We start from the raw sequence: 26,019 nt of genomic DNA, 5'->3' as shown, positions 1-26,019 counted from the left end.
TGTTTTTATTTATTTTTGGGGGGTAGGGGCAGGGACAGAGAGGGCAGAGGCTCTGCACTGACAGTAGATGAGCCTGACGTGGGGCTTGAATTCACAAACCATGAGATCAGAATCTGAGCCAAAGTCAGATGCTCAACTGACTAAGCCAACCAGGTGCCCTGGCTTTTTTTTTTTTTTTTTTTTAATAGATGCTCTTTATTAAGTTGAGGAAGTTCCTTCTATTCCTAGTTTGCTGAGAGTCTTGATCAAAAACGAATATTGTATTTTGTCAAATGCTTTTCCTACATCTATTGAGATGATTGTATGGTTTTTCTTTTTTGATATAGTATATGAATTTTCTAGGGCTGCTGTAACAAAGTATCACAACTGGTTGGCTTAGAAGAACAAAAATTTATTTTGTCAGAGCTCTGGAGGCTAGGGGTCCAAAATCAAGGTGTCAGCAGGACTGTCCTCCCTCTGAAACTGGGTGGAATCCTTCCTTGCTTCTTCCTAGCTTCTGGTGGTGACCATTAATTTTTGGCGTTCCTTGGCTTGTAGCTGCACCATTCCAGTCTCTGCCTCTATTGTCACATGGTGTTTTCCCTGTATGCCTCTTCTTCACAACACGTTTTTCTATCATAAGAACACCAGTCATATTGGACTAGGACCTACCATAATGACCCCATCCATAAGTCATTACATCTGTAAAGACCTTATTTCCAAAGTAGGTTATATTCACAGGTACTGGGGATTAAGATTTTAACTTATCTTTTGGGGGGACACAATTCAACCCATGACATATGGTAAATTACATTGGTAAATTTTCAAATGTCAGACCAACCTTTCATCCTTGCAAAAATGCACTTTATTATAATGTATTACCCTTTTTATATATTAGTGGATTTGATTTGCTAAAGTTTCATTAAGAATTTTGCATCTATGTTCACAAAGGAGAGTGGACAACAGTTTTGTTTTTGTTTTTTCTTTTCTCCTCTTCATTGGTCTTCGTTTAGTTTTAGCATAAGAGTAATGTTGGCATTGGGGTGCCTGGGTGGCTGAGTGTGTTAAGTGGCTCAGGTCAGGATCTCGTGGTTCATGAGTTTGAGCCCTGCATTGGGCTCTGTGCTGTTAGCTCAGAACCTGGAGCCTGCTTCAGATTCTGTGTCTCTCTCTCTCTCTGCACCTCCCCCACTCATGTTCTGTCTCTCAAAAATGAATAGACATTAAAAAAATTAAAAAAAAAAAAGAGTAATGTTGGCTTCATGCAAATAGCTGGGAGTTATTTCCTCTTCTTCCCTTTTCTGGAAATGTGTGTGTGGATTGGTATTACTTTTCCTTTAAATGTTTCATAGAATTCACCAGTAAAGCCACATGGGTCTTGAATTTTCTTTATGGAAAATTTTAAGCTACAAGTTTAATTTCTTTAATAGATATATGGCTATTTAAGTTATCTGTTTCTTCTTGAGTAAGCTTTAGTAGTTTGTGCCTTTCAAGAAATGTGTCCATTTTATGTAAGTTGTTGAATTTATTGGCATAAATAGCTCATAATATTTCCTTTTGTTGTTTTTACATCTCCATTATTTGTAGTGATGTCACCTCTCTCATTCCTGCTAATAGTAATTTGATTCTTCTCTCTTGTTTCCTTATTTCAGTTTGGCTAGAGATTTATCAATTTTATTGATCTTTTCAAAGAACGCAGTTTTGGTTTCATTGATTTTTCTCTTTTTTTCAGTTATCTATTTCATTGATTTCTGCCTTTTTAAAATGCTGTTCTTGGGGCGCCTGGGTGGCTCAGTTGGTTGAGCATCTGATTTCGGCTCAGGTCATGATCTCGCGGTCTGTGAGTTCACGCCCCGCGTTGGGCTCTGTGCTGACAACTCAGAGCCTGGAGCCTGCTTCGGATTCTGTGTGTCCCTCTCTCTGCCCCTCCCCCACTCATGTTCTCTGTCAAAAATAAACATTAAAAAAAAATAATAAAATGCTGTTCTTATGCTTTGGGTTTCATTTACTCTTAAGGTAGAACAGGAGATCCCTGGTGTGAGATATTTCATTTCAAAATAGGTATTTTAGTACTCTAAATTCCCCTCTAAATACTGCTTTAACTGTATCCCACAGATTCTTATATGACATATTCATTTTAATTCACTTTAAAATTCTTTCTAATATTCCTTTCAAGTTCTTAGTTGAGCATGGATTATTCAGAAATATGTTATTAAGTTTCCAAATATTTGGGGGATTTCCCATATATTTGTCATTGATTTGTTTTTATTTTTCTTTTGAAATATGACTTTTTATTTTAAAAATTTATTTATTTAAATTCAAGTTAGTTAGTACACAATATAGTATTGATTTCAGGAGTACAGCCCAATGATTTACCACTTACATACAACACCCAGTGCTCATCCCAGCAAGTGCCCTCCTTAATAATGCCATCACTCATTCATTCAGTCTAACCCTCTACTCACCTCCCCTCAAGCAACCCTGTTTGTTCTCTGTCTTTAAGAGTCTCTTATGGGTTGCCTCCCTCTGTTATCTTACTTTTCCTTCCCTTCCTCTATCTGTTATGTTTCTCAAATTTCACATTTGAGTGAAATCACATGATATTTATCTTTCTCTGACTGACTTATTTCACTTAGCATAACATACTCTGGTTCCATGCACATTCTTGCAAATGGCAAGATTTCATTTTTGCTGACTGGTATTCCACTGTATATATATGCCACATTTTCTTTGTCCATTCATCAGTCAACATCATTGATTTCTAATTTAACTCTATTGTGCTCAGAAAACATACTTTATATGATTAAAAAAAACCCCAAACAGGGGCGCCTGGGTGGCTCAGTCGGTTAAGCGTCCGACTTCGGCTCAGGTCACGATCTCGCGGTCCGCGAGTTCGAGCCCCGCGTCGGGCTCTGTGCTGACTGCTCAGAGCCTGGAGCCTGCTTCCGATTCTGTGTTTCCCTCTCTCTCTGCCCCTCCCCCGTTCATGCTCTGTCTCTCTCTGTCTCAAAAATAAATAAACGTTAAAAAAAAAAAACAACAAAAAAAACCCCCAAACAACTGAGGTATAATTTACCTACTAGTCTGCATGGGGTTAATCCTTTTAAATTTGTTAGAGACTTGTTTTATGGCTTAGCACATGATTTATCTTGTTACATGTTACCTGTGCACTTGAAAAAAATGTGTACCTGCTGTTGTTGAGTGGAGTATTCTATAAACATCAGTTGGGTTAAATTGCACTGTTCATATTCTTACTGATGATCTGTCTCCTTATTCTATCAATTATTGAGACAGATATTAAAATGTCTGACCATAATTATCAATTTGTCTGCTTCTCCTTAGAGTCCTATCGGTTTTGATTCATATATTTTGAAACTCCCTTATTAAATGCAAAAACTCTTTGAATTGTTACATGTATCTGATGAATTGAAATGTCCCTCTTGATCTCTGGTAATATTCTTTGCTCTGAAATATTCTTTGTCTGATAATGATATAGCTACATACATTTAAGATTTTAATACAAATTGCCAAATTTCCTCTCAAAAACTGGTGTTGTATAAGGTTTTCCCCCATTCTGGTTCACGTTTATTGAGACTTTGATATGAAACTTCTTCTAAACATGTAATGTTTCTTCTGAATTTGGGATCAGCTAATACTCTTGCCAGACTTCTGGTTCTCTATCTGCACAAGTAGCTGTTAACAGCTCTGCCATCATGTGTGTGGGGGAGTACAGGGAAGGGTTTAGGCATGGGGTTAAGCGGAGGCAAAAGTTAGAAAAGACAAATGAGAAGTACTTTCATTGTCAGAAAAGGTGGTAGGTAGGGGGGCATCTGGATGCTTTAAGGCAATTTAAGGTATCAGATGAATTAGATCTCATGGCAGTGAACTTGTGATCTCAGCGTCACTATTAATAATTTTTAAGAAATGGAGCCTGATAGATGTACCCAAGACTGGAGACAGACAACAGTACTTATATTTTTAGTGGGTGAAAAAAAAAATGTGTGACATTCAGTAAAGAAAGTGATGAGTACTGGGAGCTAGAAAGGGTTCACTAAAATCTTATTTAATTCATTCTATTTGCTGTTAGAGTTACCCAGTTAATAGATCTGGAAAGGTCCCAGGTGCTTTGAACCGGAGAGAGGTGGAACCAAAGACGTTGTTAGAGATAAATACATCCAGGAGTGGGCCATCAAATTTAGACGAGGACCTGGTTTTCCTATTCCGTGTGTTTTAACACATTAGGTCAGGCCACAGCCCCTCCATCTGCCTGGATGAGGCAGCAGCAACACCTCCCAACACACCACATTAAGTACTTAGGTCTAAAGAGCCTCTGTTTTGTAGTCTCTGCAGTCACTAGAACTATAAACAGAATACTGGCTAATTATTGTTTAATTATTGCTTAAAAAACCAATTGGCACAATACAATCACTGCATTAATTACCCCATACAGCATCTGCTTTCTTTTTTGCCGTCATCCCCATTCCTCCCCAGCCCCTCTCCCCACTTTAATTGAAATTCAGCTTGCCGTAACACCTCCTTTCTCCAGGCCAACTGGATCTCTCCATTCACACGAGGGAGAGGAACAAAACAGAGAAGGCCCCCGGGGATTAGGGAGTTTTGACAGCTGTCCAAGAGGAGCTCAGAGATACGGGCCAAGTACAGAGGCAGGACAGAGACAAATGAGAGACAGAAGAGAGTGACAGAGGGAGGGAGAGATGGGCAGGGAGACATCGCAAGAGGAATGAGTGGGACAAAGAGTCACAGAGACAGGCAGAGATGTTTAAAGGGGCGCTGAAAAGGGGAAAAAGGAAACGAAAGGCTAAAAACGAGAGGAACTAAGGCGAGACGGAGAGGAAAATGCGAGAGGCTCAGGAGGGGAGGGAGACAGGAGAGAGCTTTGTCAGGAAGGAGAGGGAAAAGTCCGGTCTCTGAGGACAGGTCAGTGCAGCTTGGGTACCGGTCTGAAGAGGAGGCGGGCAGGCAGCGTGGGGTTCCCCTCGCATACCTGGGCGCGGGGTGGGGCGGAGGACCGCCGCCGGGCCGGGAGCATCGCAGCGCAAGCCGAGAGCTGAGCGCGCGGGACCGCGGCGGCAGGGCCCCTGGGCGAGCCCGGCGGCCCCGCACTAGCCCGGCGGCCCCGCCCCCTCCTCAGCCGCCTCCTGCGCCGGGGCTTTTCCTGCGGGGCTCAGGAAGCCGGCCTAGTGCCGCCACGAACAATAGCTCGCTGCTCGGGCTCGGCTCCGGGAGAGGCCGGCGCGCGGCCGCGGGGGAGGGAGGCGTCCGCGCCGCCGGGGGCCCGCGGTGAGCGGCCGGCCCGGGCCGGAGCTTCAGTTCAGCTCCGCGCCGTCCGGGTCATTGTTGGCCGGGACTGAGGGAGCGGGAGCCGGGGGAGGAGCTGGAGAGGCGGCGGCGGCGGCGGCGGCGGGAGCCAGAGGGGGAGCCAGAGAGCGAGCGAGCGAGCGCGGGAGGGAGGAGGTAGAGAGACAGGGAGGGTGGGAGGGAGGAGGAAAAATAAAGAGGAGAGCCGAGCAGGGCTGAACAATAGAGACAGGCGGACGGGCGAGGAGAAGAGCCAGCTGCCGCTGCTGGGGAAGAGCGGACGCCCAGGCAGCGCGGACCCCGGCCCCGGCCCGGTCCGGCTCCGGCCAGACAGCAGGGCGGCCAGCGCCCGCGGGGAAGGGGTACCATGGGGGAGCCGGCGGCAGGCGCCCCCAGCCCGCCGCGCGCCTCCGCCTGAGGGAGGCTGGGCGTCCTCTGCCCCAGCCCCGCCGTCCCAGCCGCCCGAGCCGCCCGCCCTCGAAGCCGCGAGTCCTCCTGGTCTGCGGCCGCGGCCGCTGCGCCCCGCGCCCTCCGCCCAGCGGGCGCCCCGCAGCCCTCGGCCCCGGGCTCGGCCGGCCCCGGCTGCCCGCGGACGCCTCCCCCAGTCATGAACCCCCCGGAGGGGGCAGCGGAGGAAGGAGGAGCAGCCGACTCGGACGTAGATGCCTTTTTCCGGACAGGTAAGCTGGGCAGGGCGCGGGGGGCCCGGGGGAGGGCTGCTGCTCGGGACGCGGCGTCTCGGACAAGTTTGGGGAAGGAGGGCTGTTGCTGGGGTGTGCGTGTCGGGGGGCAGTCCTCGGTGTCGTCGGACTGGAGTTGCCGAGATTCTTGTTATGGCAATGCTGCTTGCGTTTTGGGGAGGGGTGGGGGCTGGGAGCCCGGCACCCCTCGGCGTTCACCCCACTTGCGAGAGTCGGTGTTGGGGAGGCGGGAGGCGGTCCCCTCGGCCGCCTTCTCCTGGAGAGCGGGGATGGGGCGATGTTGGATCACTTTGCAGCGCGCGGCTCAGCTACCGGCGTCCCCGGCCCCTCCCTCGTCTCCCCCCTCCCCCAGCGCCTGTCAGCCAGCCTCCGGCCGCCCTGGGCTGGCACCCCATCTGGGGCCAGGGGCCCGGGGTCCTGACGTGTGGAGAGGGGCAAGAGGGGACCGGGAGTCGCGCACGCTGCAGACTGACAGTCAGGAGCCGGGCGGACCAAGGACGGTCATGCCTGGTGCGTGTGGGGAGTCGGCATCTCGGACTTAAGAGGCAGACCGGGCTGGGAGGGCGGTGGGCGCCTTGGACCTCCTCCGTGTCCTCCTCTTCTCCAGTTCTGGGAACGGATGAGCTTTTCTTAGGAATCACTCATTCCTGGAAGTGTGAGTTAGCGTCCTCCTCATACACACCCACTGACTCTTTTGCTTGCCTGTGGTATAAGAGCCCCCAGATCTGTCTTTACAGCTGTTTGTTGCCCCTGCCACCTCCCATCCCCCAGGTCTATAGCTCTTGCTCCCGGGCTCCACAGCCCGTTCTCCAAAACAGACACCGACCACCCTCGTCTCCCACCACCTGTGGCCCTATTTCTCTGGCAGCCAGGGATTCCCCATCTCCCGTTTACCTGTGGCTTCCGCCAGTTCCTCATCTCCCGTGTCTGGAACCATTTTGTCTGGAATCTTTGTCCCAAGGAGTCCAATAAGTTATGGGGACCCTGCACATCTGCCCTGTCCTTCCATAAGTTGGATTAGAGGACATGAACTGGTGGGGTCAAGGATCAGGTTAGCTCTGAAGGCTCTCTGCACACCCATCTGTTTCCTAATCTCATTGCCTTGCCCTAGAGGTCATCTCTAGGGAAGAGGGTGGGGTGCTTTGTTGGGGGAGACTTGTGGCTTTAGAAGTCAAGACTTGATTGGCCCATATGTTCATTTTCTGGTTGGTCTGAAGAGGAAAGAGCTGGAGGGCAGGAGCTCATGCCAGGGCCTGGAGAAAGCAGAGGAAGAAGCCTCTGTTATACGCTACTGCTTCCCAGGGCTCAGCCCCCCCCCCCCCCCCCAATCTCTTATTCCCCCCCCTCCCACATCAGTCTCTATCTCTTGCACTCACACATACTCACACACACTGCCCAGGACCCAAAGCATAGATTCTAAAGAGGTGCCTGACCTAAGTTTATAACTTGACATCTAGGTTATAAGGTTCTGGAGCCTGAGTGATAACCAGAAATACTCATCAGGAGGTCTCCCCTGACACCCCCTGCTGCCCCACCCCCCCACCCTCTCTGTCCTCCCATCTCTGGACAAAGTCTGCCTTTTCTTAGCTCTAGGGAAAAAAAAAAAAAAAAAACAACTCTTGGAGTGTGACCTTTCCCACCTTCCTTTTCTGGATCCCACTTTCATCTTTTGACAACCACTCCTCCTTCATTCACCTTTCTTATTACCTTGTCCTGTCCATTCCTTGTCCCAGGCCCTTGGGCTGAGTTCAGTTTCTGGAGGTTTGATAATTTTGACAAATTCACACAGTGTTAATGGTGTTAATGGCCTATAATGGTCCAATGTGTTACTTTTCCCAGGGCCTTTCCAAATACAATGTGTGGCTTATGTATGGCTCAAATCACAGAATAAATAGCAGACTAGGGTCTGTCTCCTGTGGGACTCCTGTTGAGGATATTCCCCTTCCTCCTTGGGGAGCCTTTTTTTGGGGGGGGTTAGATCTGATGTGCACTTAGAATCAGAGAAAGCTTAAATCTGCAATGAAGAATGCTGGAAATGACTGATGACCTGTAACAAGTTGCAAGTGGGGATGCACATTGCCGGTCGCTAGGTCTAGGACTGCTTCCCTCCCAGCCCCCCAACATGGTCCTCTGTGCTTTGCTTCCTGATTTTACCCCCACTAGTCTCTAGCCTGGGCTCTTGCTGAAGATTCTTAAGCCTGGGATAAGGCCACATTTTGTAACCTTCTCCCTTCTGATTCTCCATCATTATGGACCATAGCACTGTACCTGGTAGCTAGACAGATTATAAATTTATTCAGTTGAACTGAGAAAACTTCAAACACATTTTCAAAGTCCCTAGCACCAAAGTTACCCCCTACTTTCTGGTGGAAAATTTTGCATGCACAAGGACGAGACTGGCAATTGCTTTGTCAAACCCTGGCATACTGTGCTTCTAATTAGGAATGTTTCAAATAATTCTGTCATTTTGGTCCCTTACTAGTCCTCTTCTGATTATTTTGGTATCTCAAGTCTCCTGACCAATTGATAAAGCTATATTCCCTAAATTTCAACTCCCTTGCACACATGTACATACGCACACACACAAACACACACACATACACACATGTACACACACCAGCCCACTATTCTTATTGGTGGATTCCATATTGTCTTCTTAGGAATTCTCTGTTCCAAGCCTGGGAGTGTGTCACAATAGTTTTATTTATCATTTTTATTACGTAGAGGAGGGGAAATATGGGAACTCAAAACTGGGAATAGAAACCAATTGGAATAGAAAACCAACAAGGACTCGGGGCGCCTGGGTGGCTCAGTTGGTTAAGTGTCCGACTTTGGCTCAGGTCATGATCTCACAGTTCGTGGGATCGAGCCCTGCATTTGGCTCTGTGCTGACAGCTCGGAGCCTGGAGCCTGCTTCTGATTCTGTGTCTCCCTCTCTCTCTAACCCTCCCCTACTCATGCTGTCTCTCTCTGTCTCTCAAAAATAAATAAATGTAAAAAAATTTTTTTTAAAAAAAAAAAACCAACAAAGACTTTTCAACTCCTACTGGGAGTCTTCTGCTGTCCAGGGTGCTGTGGAATACAAAAGAAATATTCAGAGTGGTCTTTGACCTCAAAGAACTTTTAAAAGGAGTTTGACAATTATTGCTCAATTGGAGATTAATTAATTGGTAAACATGGTTCTATAAGATAAGAAGTTGACAGAACTATAGATGAGGTAGAACCAAAGGTAGTTCTATGTGGGCAAAAGGCACATAGGAGTTTGGGGCATGGACATTGAGGTTTCTGGGCTGACCAAATAGAAGGGGTAGGTTAGGGAGGAATAGGAAACAGGGATAGGTAAGTGGGGCAGGACAGATAGGGAGAGTCTGGGAAATCCAAGAAAGGATTTGGATTTGATTAAGAGTTAGTAGGGAGTCATTTTAGGTTCTTGAGCAAGGGCATATCATGAAGAAAGTGGTATTTGGGAAGGTTAATCTGGGGGTAATATGACTGATGAAGTGGAAAAGGGAGAGAAAGAATCCAGGGAGATGGAAAAGTGATTCAGAGCTGAGGGGGAGGGGGCTTGCTCTAGGTTGGTGGCAAAAAGGATGAGGAGTCAGGGACAGCTCTGAGAGACATTTTCAAAGGCAGAAAAGTGGGGATTTGTTGACAAACTGGCTATAGGGGGAAAAGAAAAGTAAGCCCATGAGGAAACAGAAGTAGCTGGGTTGAGAGTGTAGAGGACTAACAGTGTGCCATTGACATGGTCTGATTGGGACAGGAACCAATTTGCAAGGCAGGTAATGATATTGGCTTTGGAACTAGTGAACTGGAGATGACTGATGGACATCCAGGTGGAGTTTTTTTATGTGTGTGTGGGGAAAATGGGACTCAATACAGGAGCATAGGCAGGAGATTAGGGCTGGCGATGTGGACTTGGAAAGCTTCTGGGTCAAGGCTGGATGCAGCTGAAGCTTTGTGAATACACCATTTGTCAGAGGGAGGGACTGGAGGAAAGAGGGGAAGAACTAAAGTTAGAATTTGGGGGATAAACCCTTATTTATAACATGGCAGGAAAGGAGACTTGATCTTGGAGACCCCAGGGAGTCAGCGTGGGTTCTGAGGTGAAGACAGGCTGCAGACAGGTTGAGCAAGAGGAGTGCTGGGTAAGTGTCACCAGATGTGATAAAAACAAGGCTCCTGTGAGCTCTCAGGAGCGCAGTATTAGAAGAGGCAGTCAGAGTAAGGATTTGGGGTGGTGGATAGGAATCCATTACTTGCACAGTTGATCAGTGAAAGGAAAAAGAGATTGGGTGCCAGTCAGAAGGAGTGTTAGTATGAAGAAAAGGAGTTTCATTTTTTTGCCAGGGAGTCAGAAGAGGTTTGCAGGTGGAAGGGAGAAAGCTTGTGGACAGGGAACACTGAAGATGCTACATTAATTGTTGACTTAGATACCTGGAACCTGAGACAAAAGTAGGTTCCCTAACAAAAATAAGAGCTTAGCTTTGGTGAGCAGAGGAGAAAATTCTTTTTTTTTTTTTTTTTTGAGACTAAAAGGAAAAAAGTTAAAAGTTATAAGTGAAAAGAGATTGATATGGAAATATCTTCTACCTATATCTTTCTGTTGAGCTTTGGTCCTGTGAGTCCAGACATTTTCAACTGAAGTGTTTGCTGCTACTTGGACTTCAGCCAGCTTCAAACTCAACTCTGTGTGTCTTTCCAACTCCCCACATTAACTTCTTCTCTTGTCTTCTTAGTTCTGTAAGTGACATCTCCCCTCTCCCAGTCATGATAGTTAAAACCTTGGTTTTGTCTGTGAGGAATTTCTTTCCTCTAACAAATCCTATTGAATTATCTGTCATCATCAGCCCTTCCTGTTCATCGACAGCCTCTGCCCTAGTCCAGGATCTGTTATGCTGCCTGTGACCTCCTTTCTTGTCCCTTGGAATCTGCTCTCTCACCCCCACTCCAAATTGGCACCTGCAGGCAAGATGGCACTAATTTCATCACATTGCTGCCTGGTTTATGAACCTACAGTGACTTCCTAGTGTCTTCAGGGTCAAGTCTGTACTTCATATCTCAGCTCCAGCCAGGCTGCTTTTCTCATTTCCCAAGGGCATCATCTACCTTTGCACCCCCACTCTCCAAATCCAGTTCATTCTTCAAAGACTTGCGTCCTACCTTCTTCTGGGAGTCTTCACAGCTCACAGGACCAACTGTCTCCTCTGAATTCCTAAAACACTCACTTATCTATACTCATATTCTCACTGTATTAGTGGTATTATATTGTTTTTAGCCCTTTCATACGCATAAGGCTTGTCTCCCCCATTGAAGTTACTTGTTCTTTGCAGGTAAGGAAAAAGATATTTTAAAAACCTTGAAATTCATCAAAAACAAAAACAAATCACCTCCTCCTAATATAGATAAAACAAACGTGGTAAAGTATATGCAACTGTTAAATCTAGGTGGTGGTATATTGATATTCACTATATGATTCTTTAAACTTTTGTCTCAGATGACAAACCTCATTCTTCCTGGACAGAGGAACTGGACAACATCATGTCCAGATCATCAAGAAGATGTTATTTTGGAGTAACACCTATTTTGTGCAATTCTTTGAGTAAATATCACCTCTCCATCTGTGCAGTGCCAGGCACTGAAGGGGAGTGGTTTCTTCTACAGCAAAGGAAAACATCTCTTTTTGACACTGGGCTTGATGCAATGCTCCAGAATCATGCTTAATTCATGTTTGTTTTCCTTTTTGATTCTCTTCTACTTCTGCCCACCATGAATTGGACTTTAGGTCACATCACTTTCCAGGAACTTCTTGGGGAGTATGGAGGGGACTTTTTTTTTCTGGAGATGGAATGTTGTTAATATTTCTAATATTGTATTTATGCAGGCTATTTCTACACTAATATATTTTAGAACATATCAACGACAGCCAAGCACACTATAAGATTTGGGAGGTTTTGCTTTATCCTGTGCCACCAATCATAAATAGCTTGATTATTGACACATTCTGTTCAATTGTATTTGAAAATCCTTTGGGGGAATGGAAGAAGTGTTGGAACAAACTGAAGCTGTAGAACAAAATTAGGTGAGAAGTAATAAAAATCTCTGTGGCTCTAAATATCAGTAAAACACTAGAACTGGTGAATTAGGAGTCCTTCTCAGATGTTAGAGAATTAACACTTTTACTTTACAGACTTCTTTCTGCTTCCAGAGGTAGGCAGTATGGTATAGTCCAGTGGTTCTCAGGTGGTGACAATTTTGTCCCCCAGGGAACATTTGGCAATATCTGGAGAGTTTTTTGATTGGCACACCTTGGCATCTAGTAGGTAGAGGTCAAGTGTTCTACTAACATCTTATAATGTACAGGACAACAAAGAATTTTCTAGCCCCCAGATGTCAATTGTGTTGAGGTTGAGAAACCCTGGAATAGCCTGAAGATCATGGGCTTTGGATCAGATAGGCCTGACACTAACCAGGGGTAGAATCTTGGGTAAATTATTTAATCTCTCTCATTTTCAGTCTTTTGCAAAATGGAACTAAGAATGCTTATTTCACAGGTTTGGAGGACTAAATAGGAAAAACGTGTAAACAGCATCTAGCCATTTCTGATACACAGTGGTAGCACAAGACATCCTAGCTGCCCCTGTTGTTCCTGTATCAATTATTAGGTGAATATGCTTACACACAGGCTGGGGGATCTCCAGAAGAGGTGTTGTGTAGAGCTTTTTCCAAGAGGTGGGAGAGGGTGCCAGAGAGGTACATGATGAAGTACAGGGAGGCTGTGTGTGGAATCAGAAGGTTAGGGTTTGGGCTTCAGCTGTCTTTTATTCATTCATTCAGTCATTTGTTTGACAGATATTTATGGCGTACCTACTGCAGCCATGTACTGTTCTATGGGAGTGTATAAAATCATTACAACAAAGAATATAGAGCAGGAAGGGGAATGGATATAAATATACCCCTTCAGGGAGCACTTGGATATAAGAGGTGGGAAAGGAAGGAAAAGCCTGTGAAGGAGGCTGAGAAGGTCAGACAAGAGAGCAGGAGATGAACACTCCCCTTTGAGCTCTACTTCTCTGAATGACTTGGGCAAGTGACTTTAATATCTGTGTAGGATGAGGATAATAGCCCTCTCTCCCCTTTCCTGTATAGGGCTGCTGAGAGACTCAAATAAGATACTGTATGTGAAGGGTCTTTATAAGTTGTACAGTTCTATCCACATATATGTAGATAGTTCCTTCTAAATCGAACATTCTATTACTCTAAGTGCCTCTCCTGACAAATATTATTTTATTTAATCTGACCTCTATGAGATCTTTCCAGTCCAGGAAGAAAGCAGTCTTTTTCAATTTGGTTTCCCAAAGGGACTGGATGGGGCACCCTTCTTACAACAGGTCAGGACACTCCTGTTCTCTCTCCCTCCACAAAAGTATAAAGATGCCAACCCCCCAGCCCTCCAGACCCTGGCACATGGCCCCGTGCTTTCTGGAGGAGCCCAGTGAGAATGGAGTTCTTGCTTCTGCCAAGCCTCAGGTGGGTGCAGTGAATCAGTCCTTTCCTGCTCCTTCTCTGTCTGCATGCAGTTCAGACTCCTCCTGCCACTCCTTTGTGTGTGAATGACTGGCAGCAAAATAACTAGGAAATGATTGACGGTCACAGGGCTGTTGGATCAATAGAACTGCTTGAAATCGTGTCTACTGAGGAGTGAGGGAACAGAAAGAATAAGCTGGGAGGACAGAGGAATTAATTTAAAGAAGTAAAGAAACTGTTGGGGAATTAGCTTTGTCTCCTCCCCTTCTGCGTTATTAGAAGGGAACTGGAGACTAGCTAGAAAACATGGATACAAGGGATAAACAGGTGGGAAAATGAAAAGTGGCTGATGAGCTGTGCTGTCAAGGAAGTGGTTACTTATTGAGCTGAGGCTTGAAAGATGGGTGGGATTTAGATGGGGAGGACAGAAAGTGATGTGTTCCCATGTTGGGACAGTGTTAGAAGGAGGTACGAGGGCCCATGGCATGTTTGGGCCAGTAAGTGGTCCAGTTAATGTGACTCAGGGGATGCAGGTGGAGGGTCAATGGGAGATAAAACTCAGAAGGGGGTCGGGATGAGGTTGATTGATTGCTACATTTATCAAACATTTACTGGGCTCCCAGAGCCTACAGGGCTTTAAATGGCAGGCCAAGGAGTTTGGTCTTTATCTGCAGTTTCCTTTTGGGAGCTGCTAAAAATTTCTGGATGGGATGGAGGCACGATCAGGAAGATAAATCTGGCAGCCCCACAGAGGGTCAAATGGAATGGAGGAGGAACTTTTGGCCAGTGCCGGATTAGGAGGCCACTGTGATAGGTCTGAACTTGAGCTGCCACAGTGGAAATGGAGAGGAGGGGGTGGCTGTGAGGGACCTTGTGGACGTAGGGTCTATGGGACTTGACAACTTGAATGTAGAGGTGTCAAGGAAGAGGCAGTAATCAAGGATGATGCCAAAGCTTAGAGCCTGGGTGACTGGAGAGATGGAGGTACCCTAAATGAAAATCAGGAGTTAGGAAGAGGAGGAGCAGCTATAGGGAGGCAGGAGGAGAGGGAGGATTTGGGAGTTTACTTTGGGACATGTTGCATTTCAGGTGTCAGTGAAATAGCTAGGGGAGGTGTCGGTTCTGTAGGCGGGTAAGGAAGGGAATCTGGAGCTTTGGAAGGAGGCCAGAGCCAGAAATATAGGTTTGGGAGATATCCGTAAGAAGTTGTGGCTGGAGCTATCAGAGTAGATGAGATAATAAATGAAAAGCATGTACAGACTTAAGGGCAGAGGGCCAAGGACAGGGCTGGAGGAGAACCAGGGGAGAGCAGTGCTTGGAGAAAAATGCTGCAGATGGGTTGAGGGAGATGAGGACTAAGCATACAGACTTGGTTCTGGAAATTGGGGGATCAGCGGTAACCTTTGCAAGAACAGTTTCAATCATGTAGGGGAGGTGGAATTCAAATTGCAAGGGGAATGGGGAGTGAGTGGATGGGAGGAAGTGGTGGGAGTGCATAGAGATGACTCTTTGGAAAGGTTTGGCTGTGAAAGGAAGGTTAAAAATAGTGAGGTAGTTGGAGATGGGTAGCAGTTGAGGGGAGGCTTTTTTTAGGTAGGGAAGATACATGAATACCTAGGGGTGGGGAGGAGGAAGAAGGCAGTCATGGGGAAGAGAATGAATATTTAGGAAAGAGAGAAGTCATGGATGGAGGAAGGTCCTGGATGGGTCTGGAGAGGTGGATCTCAAGGTCAGTTTAGGGATGAGCCTTGGGCCAGAGAAGGGGGTGGGGTAGGCAGACCTTAGTAAAGTAGCTGTCCAGAAAGGACCTTGGCTGAGGGCTCAATGTGCCTGATCAACAGCCCCACTAGAGGGAGTATCAGCTGGTTGGAGGTCTGGGGGCTACTGGTGGTGTGCTTGAGAGGGTAGCATGAGCTGAGGGCAGCTGTGAAGTGGACAGGCTGGGTTGGCATGGCCCTAGGAGGTCCTTGGGCAGAGAAGATGGGGAGCCCGCTGGGAGATCCCAAATTAGCAATCCTTTTCAAAGTGCTGGTGGCTTCTTTTTGTAGACTGAGGTGGGATTTGCTTCAGCCAATGGTGGGGTCTGCATAATTATCTCCTGCAGAGTATTAGGCAGAGAGGCAAGTCCCTGGGCTGGAGGGTAAGTGAGTAGAGGAGAGAGGGAGGTGGACCCATGCAAGAAGGTGTCACATGGCTTCCTGAGGAGGGGTACAGGCCTGGTCATGAGGCAGTATGTCTGTCAAGGATGGGACCTGCTCTTGAATTTCTAGAATTTCCTTAGAATTTCTAGAAGTCTCAGAAGAAAGAGGAAGCAGAGTAGGGATTATGGGAGAGCCTCTTGCACATTCTTCTCCATGAGTAGGAACCCTTCACACAAGAGGGAAGATGCCAGTAAGCACACCCATTTCTTTGGCCCCAAAGCACTCCCTCTGACTCTCATTTTAGGGGCAAATCCAAGAGCTGTCATCAAGTGAGGGGTCTTAGGTGGCCCTCCAGAGTGAGGGGAAGTAGGAATCCAGGGGCTGCTATTACCATAAGGTGGGCTGTGTGGGACTGGGTTTAGAATCCCTAGACTTAGAAGAAGTGGGGGTTTCCTTAGGTATGGCTATAAACAGTAATAGAAAGGGCATTATAATAGAGTGTAATTGTATGTATATGACTATTTTACACATATATTACGATCATATTATTAGTTAGGTAAATCCTTACATTGTCCAAATGATGAAAATTATGATGCTTCAATAGTTTCTTTCCCTCTCTCCTTCCTGCCTTCCTTCCTTCCTTCCTTCCTTCCTTCCTTCCTTCCTTCCTTCCTTCCCTAACAGTGCAGAGATAGATGAAGATGAAATTTTTGAGCTTGCAACTACAGTTATTCCAGGGCATGGCAGTCAGGGACTGGGAATGTAGCTAAAATCCCTGCCTTTTACACTCTTACCCTGCAGTGAGGGACAATGGCCGTATCTATTGGGGGGTGGGGGTGGGGAAACAGTATTGAGTTGGCAGCTGGACAGTGGGCCTAGGAAGAGGCCCAGGAGACTGGCAGATGGTTAATTGGATGTGACAAAAGGGGGCTGGGAGGAGGAGTCTGGGGTCTCCTGGGGGATTCTTGTCTCTGACTTCTTACTGTCCTAGAAATGATGTGAGGAGAGAAAGGAGTGGCTCCAGAAACAGTTGAGGAAAAAGGTTGGCAGGACTCCATGTTGGGTATGTGGCCATGGAAGGATAGAGTGCCATTGGGAGTAATGTCACAGCTTTAATTTGGAGGATGGGTGCAAGATATTAAGTCTCTTGTCTGTACCCCAGTGCATTGGCACATAACACGCTCAGATACTTAGATATAAAGAGAATACTTAACCAAATATTGGAACAATTTTCTAGCTATTCTTTCTGATCCCAACAACTGAGTTTTGACAACCAAATATCATTATTACTTTTGATAAGAACTGGACAAAGAACTGATTAATTTTAGCAGAATATCAGATTTCAGTGAGTGGATCTCTTCATTCATTCTTGCACTCATTCATTTAAGTGTCAAACACCAGCTGTACACCTACTGAGTGCCAGGCACTGGGAATACACAAACGAGTTGGAAATAATCTTTTCCACGGGAGGGTAACAGTCTAGTGGGATTGACTGATGCATAAGCAAACAATTGTGTTGTAGCATAGTAAGTGCCATAAAGAGGATTGGGTGTTGTACATTGAATGTATAGAGGGAAGATCAACAGCCTCACCTGGATGGGTGTGGGATTCAATGAAGAGGGGGTGCCTAGGCTGAAATAGATGAGGAGGTGGTGAAAATGAAGACAGACCACTGTTCAAGAAGTTTGGCAGTAAAAGTAAGGAGAAAATGAAAACAGTAATTGAAAGGACATTTTGGGAGTACAGTAGTGTTCTGTTTCTTGATCACAGATGTGATCTGTTTGTGAAATTTCAGAGTCCCATAAACTTATGTGTACAATTTCATGCATACACATTGTGCTTCAATAAAAATCTTTAGGGGTGCCTGAGTAGCTCAGTCAGTTGAGCATCTGACTCTTGATTTCAGCTTAGGTCAGGATCTCACAGTCTTGAGATAGAGCCTCATGTCAAGCATGAGATTCCCAGTTAAGAGGTTATCTCTGGAATGGAGGGACAGTTCTTCTGTGGCCATGGGAAAAGACCAGGTGGTTATAGGTCAAATGCTAGAACCTTTATTAAACTGACCTGAATCTTCAGATAGCCAAGGTTATCTGACAGACTGAGGGATACTGAGAGCCTGAGAAGAGAGGAGATGAAATGGATCTATTTGCTGGAGAATGAGTGAGAATTGCATGAAAAATGATCTGTCCATTGGAGTTCAGAGTGGGCTGGGGATGCAGGCTTCTGCATCTTGCTCAGCCCTGGAGACTCTGGAGTGGATGTGACACCAGTGGACTCTTGAGTTCTTGGGTGGTGACTGGACAAGATGTCCGGGGTAGGGATGAGATGTGCAACAGACTTGTTTGGAAACTAGCCTCTTCCCTGAACCTTACTGAACATTGATGACCCTAACGCCTCTTGGAGGCCCTACCTTGGAAAATGGTCATGTCTAGTTTCCCCATGTAGGATGTACATACCTTTTGCTTTGGACTTGTTTGTATTCTTCTCAACACCCAGATCAGTGCCTTGTGGTTAATACTTGCTTGTTTAGTATTTGTTGTCTTGAGTTTTTTTTTTTTTTTAAGAGCTATTTATTGGTGTGTAGGTCATTTGGGAGTTTCATAATAAAACACTATACTAAGGAAATAAATCATTTTTTTTTTTGTGAGTGGACGGGCAGTTCTACCTTAAACAAATAGACTTATGAAATCAATATTGACTATGAAATATATCCCATAGCTCTTGTTGCTTCTGGATTAATTAGAGGGGATCCCTTTTATTGCTTGCTTATAATATTCATATATTTCATAGCCACGGGAAAACTGAAACTTCACTCTTTCTTCAGAAAAACCCATGTAGAAAGTTCAAACACACAAATGGATTAGCTAATCAATATTGAATGAGTGTCTGCTACGTGCCAAATATTATGCTAGATATTAAGGGTGCTTCTAAAGATGGGCAACAAATGGTCCCTATTTCTGAAGAGTTTATGGTCTTGTTGAGTTTAGGGGACTGAAATAGGAAAAAATGGCTAATTGGAGATCAATCAGAAAGGGAGTTTCACTCACTCATTGATTCATTTAATATCTGTTTATTGCCAATAAGCTAAAAGATCATTTAATTTAAATAAGTGGTAAACAAGGTCGCATTTAGAGAGATTTGATTTTTGGTATACCTTCATAGAACATTTATTTTTTATTCTACAGTTATTTTTCTATTATAAAAGCAATGCTGACTTACTGTAGAGTATTTAGAAAATGTGATGGAGTGTAACGGATGGAAAAGCCACTGTAACCTTCTCGCCCAGGGAGAGCCCCTATGTTAATTTGAGATACTTCCTTGTGGTCTTGTTTCCTATGTGCATTCTCTCCCTTGATCTATGGTTTGTTTTTTGATCATCAAATTAAGGTGAAAAACAAATTGATGGGTGATAGACTTTTTCCTAAATGAGGCCATTTTTCCCAGTTAATATAAATGTATGATGTACGTTTTTATGTGTACAGTATACACATATCTGTTGAGCAAAGTAAGACATTCATAAGCCAATTAGCCTTTATATGGGGATAATGTAGGAAGACAGAGGATATGTTGGTTTTTTGGAGGGGTAAAGGCATTGACGCTTATTGTTAAAACAATAGTTATGCAAAACAAAAGTGCCGAATCTAAAGTCAAAAGCAAATACTATTTCTCCCTTCTCCTCCCTGATGTTAAGATAAATTCAACAGACATACATGCCTGTTGAATATACAAGTACATGTTTATACAAATGCATAGCTTTCTTTTTTATTGTACTTAACAAAAAGAGAATCGTGCTATACCTGTTATTCTGCAACTTGTTCTTATCACTTTCTAATCATGGACATTTTTCCATGTCAGTACATATAACTCTACCTCATTTGTTTTAGAGTTGTGCTACTTTCTGTTGTATGGATGCGCCGTGTTTTATTTAACCGTTCTCCTAATGATGGACATTTATAACCTGGCTTTTCTGTGGACCAGTGTTTGATCTGGGACATTATTTTGTCCAAAGAGTAGCAAGAAGGGTCACCCATTATTTGATCTTTTTCAAAGGTGACTGTAGGACGACTAATCATAGGTTCGGGATGTTCTCTGCTTTTATCCTCAGAAGAGCGTGAGGACAGCTAGTCCCTGTTTTCTGAAGGGTACCACTCTATGTAATATTTAAGGATGCTTTTGTTAGTGACATTTAAATAAGTGGTCTAGGCCATTAGCCTCTTTTGCTATGTGTCTTTAAGTGATTTAGGAGCCAGATTTGTAGTCATAATTAACCAAAAAAAAACCCAAACCAAAACAAAACAAAAAAACCCACATGTGTTCTGTGGGCTTGAGTGAAAGTTAATTCCAATACCACAGGTATGGAAGTGTTTTAGGTTGTGTGTGCAAAAGCCATAGTCTGCATTTGACTAGAAGAATCCAAGGATGTGATTTGAGAGACCTTGGTTTCCAATGCTCCCCACCATTAATTAGCTCTGTAACTTGGCCAGGCCAGTTAACATGTCTGTTTTTACAGATGGGGCCTCTCTTTCCTCATCTGGAGAAAGTGGTAAACATACTTGTCCTGCCATACCTCATAAGAAGAGTATGAGAGAAAGTGGGATAATAGAAGATCACTTTGGGCAAACAAAATTGCTGACTAAATGAAAGGAATTTTCGTCAGCTGCCTTTCTCTGAGCTCTCCCTTGGTTCTGAGTGTGGTTGAAAGCTGAGCTAGGGGACTTGGATGGGAGTGACAGCCCATACTGTGTTTGAGGACTGTACATTTTTTCATGTCTGGTAGAAAATTGGCAGCACTAGAGATGGAGTGAAACGTTTCATGATATGTTCCATTTGCTTTTGGAAGAGACACGTGTGTATAGGAATGAAGAGTGGCTGGTCTAACTGCCCAGAACAGGGGAGGTTTTCTTTCTGATGGGTGGCAGTGTGGCTCAGCTGCAAACTTTCTCCTTATTACCCAAATATGCAAAGAAAATGTAGCTTTTAAATTTGCTAACGTGGAGCTAATCTTTCTCATGAGACCCTAACCCACCTTAACTAGTTTATAGTATACCAAGGTTTTTTTTTTTTTTTTTTCTGTTCTCTTCTGGATTAGTTTTTTTGGATGATTGTTTTTTTCAGATGAATTGCTCAATCACTCAGATTTTCTCCCATTCTCCCACTTCTCTTCAGCATGGCGTCTGGGTGTGTAGAGGTGGGGGAAGGGAGAGAAGGGTGCTTGGAGCTACTGTGTAATGACTGGTCTGGTCTGATGCTTGCACTGGTATTTACAAAGGTGTGGCTAGACCTGTCTTGCTTTTTGGGGTATTTTGTTGATACTCAGCACTAACATTCATATTCTAACTATTTGCCTATGGAGTCGAAGTCCCTGTACATGACAGCCTCAGTGTTCTGACCCCAAGCCTTTGGTCACTGACTCTCTGAGTACCTCTGAGTACCATTATCATAGCCTCTTCCACACCATGTGGATCATGGTATGTGATTGATTGCTAGGCATTCTACAGGCCCACTGCTTCCTCAGGGGTGGCCTTAGGGTTGTCCAGTGTCATCACACCCACTGAGATCTTCTTTTCTAAAACTGCCTCCCTAAAACCTATCAGGTGTTCAGTTGCTCATATAGGAGGAAACCAAGACCCTGGTGTCTGATTTCCTAGGCTGAATTTTCCTGTGTTCCCCTGATGTTTGATCCTTCCCTCATGGCAAGAATCTCTCTGTCACTTTTTTTAAACTTTATTTATTTATTCTGAGAGAGAGAGAGAGAGGGAGGGAGAGAGAGAGAACATATGCATGCACACATGCATGAGAGAGGGAGGGGCAGAGAGAGAGAATTTCATGCAGGCTCTGTGCTGACAGCTCAAAGCCCTACACAGGGCTCAAATTCATGAACTTTGAGATCATGACCTGAGCTGAAAACCATCCAAGAGTTGGATGTTTAACTGACTGAGCCACCCAGGTGCCCCCTGAATACTCTTTACCTCTCATTTAAAGTGATCTTAATGGTTAAGTCCACCCAGTGTGGATCTTGATATGTTAATGGGAGTTGAGAATTCAAGCTGCATACTAAAAAAACTCCTATCCTGGACGTTAGTAGCTGAACATTGATGCTTTCTCTTTGTCTGCTACTGTAACTAACCTAAACTTCCATGAGACAAATAGATGCTTCTGGCAGCGTAAAGGGAGGATAAATATATGTAATGACATACGAAAGAGAAAAATACATTATATTTTAAAGAGTATTATCCTAGTTAAAGCAATAACTTTGGGAAGAAAAGGTTTAGAAGTGGAGCTTCTAAAGCTGTCTTCTTTAGGATTCCATCCACACACATGTGTGTTTCTGTGTGCACGTAAACATGCCAGGGTATGATGATGTTGATTCTTCCTGTAGGCCTTTAGTGAGCACTCCTGACATCCCTTGCACTGTGCTAGAGAGGGGAGTATGGTACAGCCTCTGTCTTCAAGGGGCTCCCAGTCTTCAGAAGGTGAAAGAGTGGCAATGGATTATATACAGAGCTGTACTGCTGAATCCTGCTTTTCGAGACGTTGGTGTTTCAGTCTGGTAACGTGACTGATGTTTGAGTTAGAAGTCTTAATGGGACTGGTGTCCCCTTACCTTGCTTGGATCTGCTTTTCAGTCCCCTAAAATGGCCAGTTCTGGTTAGTTTTGCTTTTTCCAAAAAAAGCTAATTCCTTTAGCATCGGTCTAAGTTTCCATGAGCATATATTCTATAGAAAGGCCATGGTAAACAAGATCAATTTAAATCGATAATAAATAAATAGAGAAATGAAGTCCAACTCAGGGCTGTTGCTCTGCTTCTTCTGTGATGGAGTTGTTTGTTGTTTATAACTAAAATTCTTTCATCACTTTCAGCACAGGAAAACTTCTGTGTTTTATAGGGTGTTTCCACTCCAAGGCTCTGGGGCTCAAATAGTCCTAGTGGCTATGAGCAGTGTTTCTATTTTGACCAGGGAAAATGGGAGCTTTGGTCTTTGTGAAGGTGGCAGAAACTGGGAGACTGGCAAGTCAGATGGGCCAGGAAAGTACAGAGCAGAAATAAAAAAGCAGGTAAATATGGTGCCATATGGTTGGGTCCAAGAGGAAAGAGTAGTAGGCTAGGTGCCAGGAGAACAGTATTGTTATTGATAAACTTGGTAAATCCCTTTCCCTCTCTGACACTGCTGAGAGTATTGAGCTAAGTGGCCTTGAATGCATCTACAACATTCTGAGCCAACTGGACACCAGAAAAGTCAACAGGGATAGAAACCAGGTGGTAAGTAGTCTCAGGACATTTGTGCCCTGGTTCTGTGAAGACTTTCCATCCTTCTGAGGCTTTCTGTCTCTGCAGCTTGAGACTGCTTAGTCAGTCCACCTGGTGCCAGAGCTAGTAGGTGACCCAACATTCTTGCTTGGGGAAGAAGGGCTCTAATTTCCTTGGGGAGAATCATCCTGGTGGTTAGCAAGTGGCCTCAAACTATTTTGGCCCTTAGAATCTTTTGAAATAAGGACCAAGCTCTGGGATTTCTGGGCCTGTGTTGAAAAGGCTATACTTTCTCAGCTTGTTCCTTTGGATCCCAAACCTATAATTAGAGATATACCTCAATACCCTAGATAATGCCTTCAACAAGGCTCCATCAGAGCTTCTCTGCCAAGGCACAGGGGGGACTAACTTATTGATCTTCCTGCCAGCTCATGTCCTTGAACTTTTCTTCTTTTGGGTCAGATAGAGAAGATAGTGAAAGCTACCCGAAATCTTCATTTCCTAGGGCATGTGCAAACCCAGCCACATCATCTCAAAAGGAGGCATGAGGTAATTAAGCAGCTGTCTTGGCTTTCTTCTAGGTTTCCTTCCACCCAGAACTCCTTATCCTTTCCTGCACATTCTGTAGACCTTCTGAGAACTCACATTTTGACAGAGAGAAACATTCCAATTTTGAAAAGTACACTAAGACATTCCAGGTACATGGTATGACTACGCAATGGAATACAGGGACCCAAACCAGGGAGTGGGGAAGCCTATTTAGGCAACTGTGGTGGTATGGTGGTCATAGAGTAAATGTGCTTCAATGGCAGTTGGAAGATGAGCTCATTATCCAGTGTGACATGGTGGAGAGGGGCATTCCTGGCAGAGGGAGAAGGGTGGGCAAAGGCAGAGAGTTGTACAAGGTCATGGAGTTAGAGGTTATAGGGTGAGAGAGATTGGAGATACATGTGAGATTTTGGATTTTCATATTCCAGGATTTGGATTTTATCCTGTAAGCAGTGGGGAATCATAAGGGATTGAAGTGATGGAATAAAAATTATAACTTAGGCCAGTACAGTGTTGGAAGGGACACAATTGGAGATGAAAATTCTAGTTAGGAAACTACTGAAAGATAGTTGATGATACAAGGGATGTAATGGTGGTGGATTTCATGTCTAGTTGATGTAAGGTTGAAGGGGTGGTAAAGTGTCAGATAATCAACAGGGTTTTGGCTTTGGTTGTGGATAAAGGGCGATGATAGTGCTTTCACCAAGACTGGCACCACAGAAATCACACTGGAATCCTAGGAGAATTTCACAAGCTACCAGAACTTTTTACTGTGAAAGGGTTTAGCACTGCTGTATTCTTGCACTTCTTTCAACATTTTGAATACAAAACATAAACAAAATGACTTGAAGGCTGGACAATTATACACCCAGATATCTTATTCCATGAGGATGGCAAGTGTGCATGCCTGTGTATGTGCATATATGTGCTTGTGTGCATGTGTGTGTTGTTGCTCATGCTCTGGATGCATATGTGTGTGCTGCTTCCATCATACTGGGTTCTCGACACAGTATCATTTTTCGGTATTATAATTCTCATCACCTCCCAGAAGTGCTCCCTTTAGGATCCATTTCTGCTTGGCTCAGTGTGCACAAACATTCCAGTGGGATTGATTGCTTGTGTCAAATTAATTTTTTCCCTTCCCATGGAGTGTCTGCCATGTGCAAAATGGGGAAATCCCTAGGCCTCTAGCCAAATGCAAGTTCAGATAGACGAGTAAAGTCAGGCTTGGGTCAAGAATTGGCTTAGATGGCTACAGAGGCTGCACCTGTATACTTAAGACACTTTTCCCAGCATGCTTTGTGTCTGTTCCTAGGCAACAGGAAACTTGAGGCTGGGTAGAGATGGCTGCAGATGAGAGGCTTGGGTCTTTGTAGTATTAGCTGTGGTACCACTTCCTGATCTCTGCTCCATTTTCCTGTTACTGATTTATATAAAGGTTGCAAAAGCCTCTGGAAGCAAATGGAGAAAATGCTGACTGTCTTTCACCTGACTGCTGGGCAGTCAGTTTGCTGGACAAACTTTGGAGAGAAGCTCTGGGGTAGTTTTCCTTTCAGCCCCAATCCTGATGCTTCCCTGCAGGTTTTGGTGGATACTCAGAATGGACCTCCTAGGCCTTTCCCTAGCAGGTAGCCTTTAGTTGCATGGTGCTCAGCCAGCAGTCTTATCATATTATGCCTGACTCCAGACACCAGACCAGGGACCTTTCCCACAGTTGGAACCATTGGTCAACTGACCTGTGTACACCAGGGTGGTCTAGGCTATGATGAACTAATTTGTATCTCAGCAGTTGAAGCTTTGTGAGATGTATGGTAAAGTTACCCTGAGGATGGTTATGTGTTCTTTTCCTATAACCTGAAATTCTGAAAGTCCTGATTAGCATTCATTTACTTTAAGTTCAGCTTTGTGGCTAATGGCTACCAGTAGTTCTAACCAAAGTTTCTTTAGCAGTTTATTGTCTATAGTCTAGTTGAATATAGCTCTTTAATTAGTGGGATTATGGCAAGTATCTTAGCTCATTCAGTTAACCCCTAGCCTTCAGAACCTTTGGAACTTGAAGAGGTCTGATGAATTCCTCATCCCAAAGAGTAAAACGCTTAACTTCCACATTATTGGTGTAACAGTTACTGCTTTTGGTGCGTGTATGTGGGATTTGGATTCCATTTGCCAAGAACTTTTACATAAATCAATAACAGAAATGATTTTTAGCATTTCCCAACAGATTCTGTAATGTATCACTTCTAGTGGAGGGCACACATCAGACTTGGTTATACAATTTAACTCTCTATAATTCTTATAGAATCCGATTGTAATGTCTGGTTTTTGAGCCAGGACAATTGGATTGCTGGAAGGGTACTGAGTTCACAGAAGTCTGCTAACTGTTTCCAGAGTGTTTCCTCCTCCCCACCTCTCATGACACCCAACATGTCTCTTGAATCCAAAAGGAGGTCATCTAATTTCTTCCCTTTACCCAGTTTCTAAACTCTTAGAGCCATTCAGTATATTCTACCTAGTTTGTTTTGATGTATTTATTTGATTTGTTATCCACAAGGG

General features: G+C 44.5%; 1 protein-coding gene across 5 annotated transcripts in view; it reads left to right on the top strand.

The window, feature by feature from the left end:
- Positions 1-5,883: 5,883 nt before the first annotated feature.
- Positions 5,884-26,019, top strand: part of LOC115523297 (kalirin) — a 482,303-nt gene continuing 462,167 nt past the window's right edge. For all 5 annotated transcript variants that reach the window (XM_030329206.1, XM_030329205.1, XM_030329203.1 and 2 more), the window contains exon 1: positions 5,884-5,978. In XM_030329206.1, coding sequence (XP_030185066.1) covers positions 5,906-5,978 — 73 coding nt within the window. In that variant the 5' untranslated portion in view covers positions 5,884-5,905. The remainder of the gene's footprint in view (positions 5,979-26,019) is intronic.

The sequence above is a fragment of the Lynx canadensis genome, chromosome C2 (genome assembly GCF_007474595.2).
Source record: "Lynx canadensis isolate LIC74 chromosome C2, mLynCan4.pri.v2, whole genome shotgun sequence".
Classification (NCBI taxonomy): Eukaryota; Metazoa; Chordata; class Mammalia; order Carnivora; family Felidae; genus Lynx; species Lynx canadensis.
Note: the sequence above shows the minus strand (reverse complement) of the source record. Positions and strands in the feature narration are given on the sequence as shown.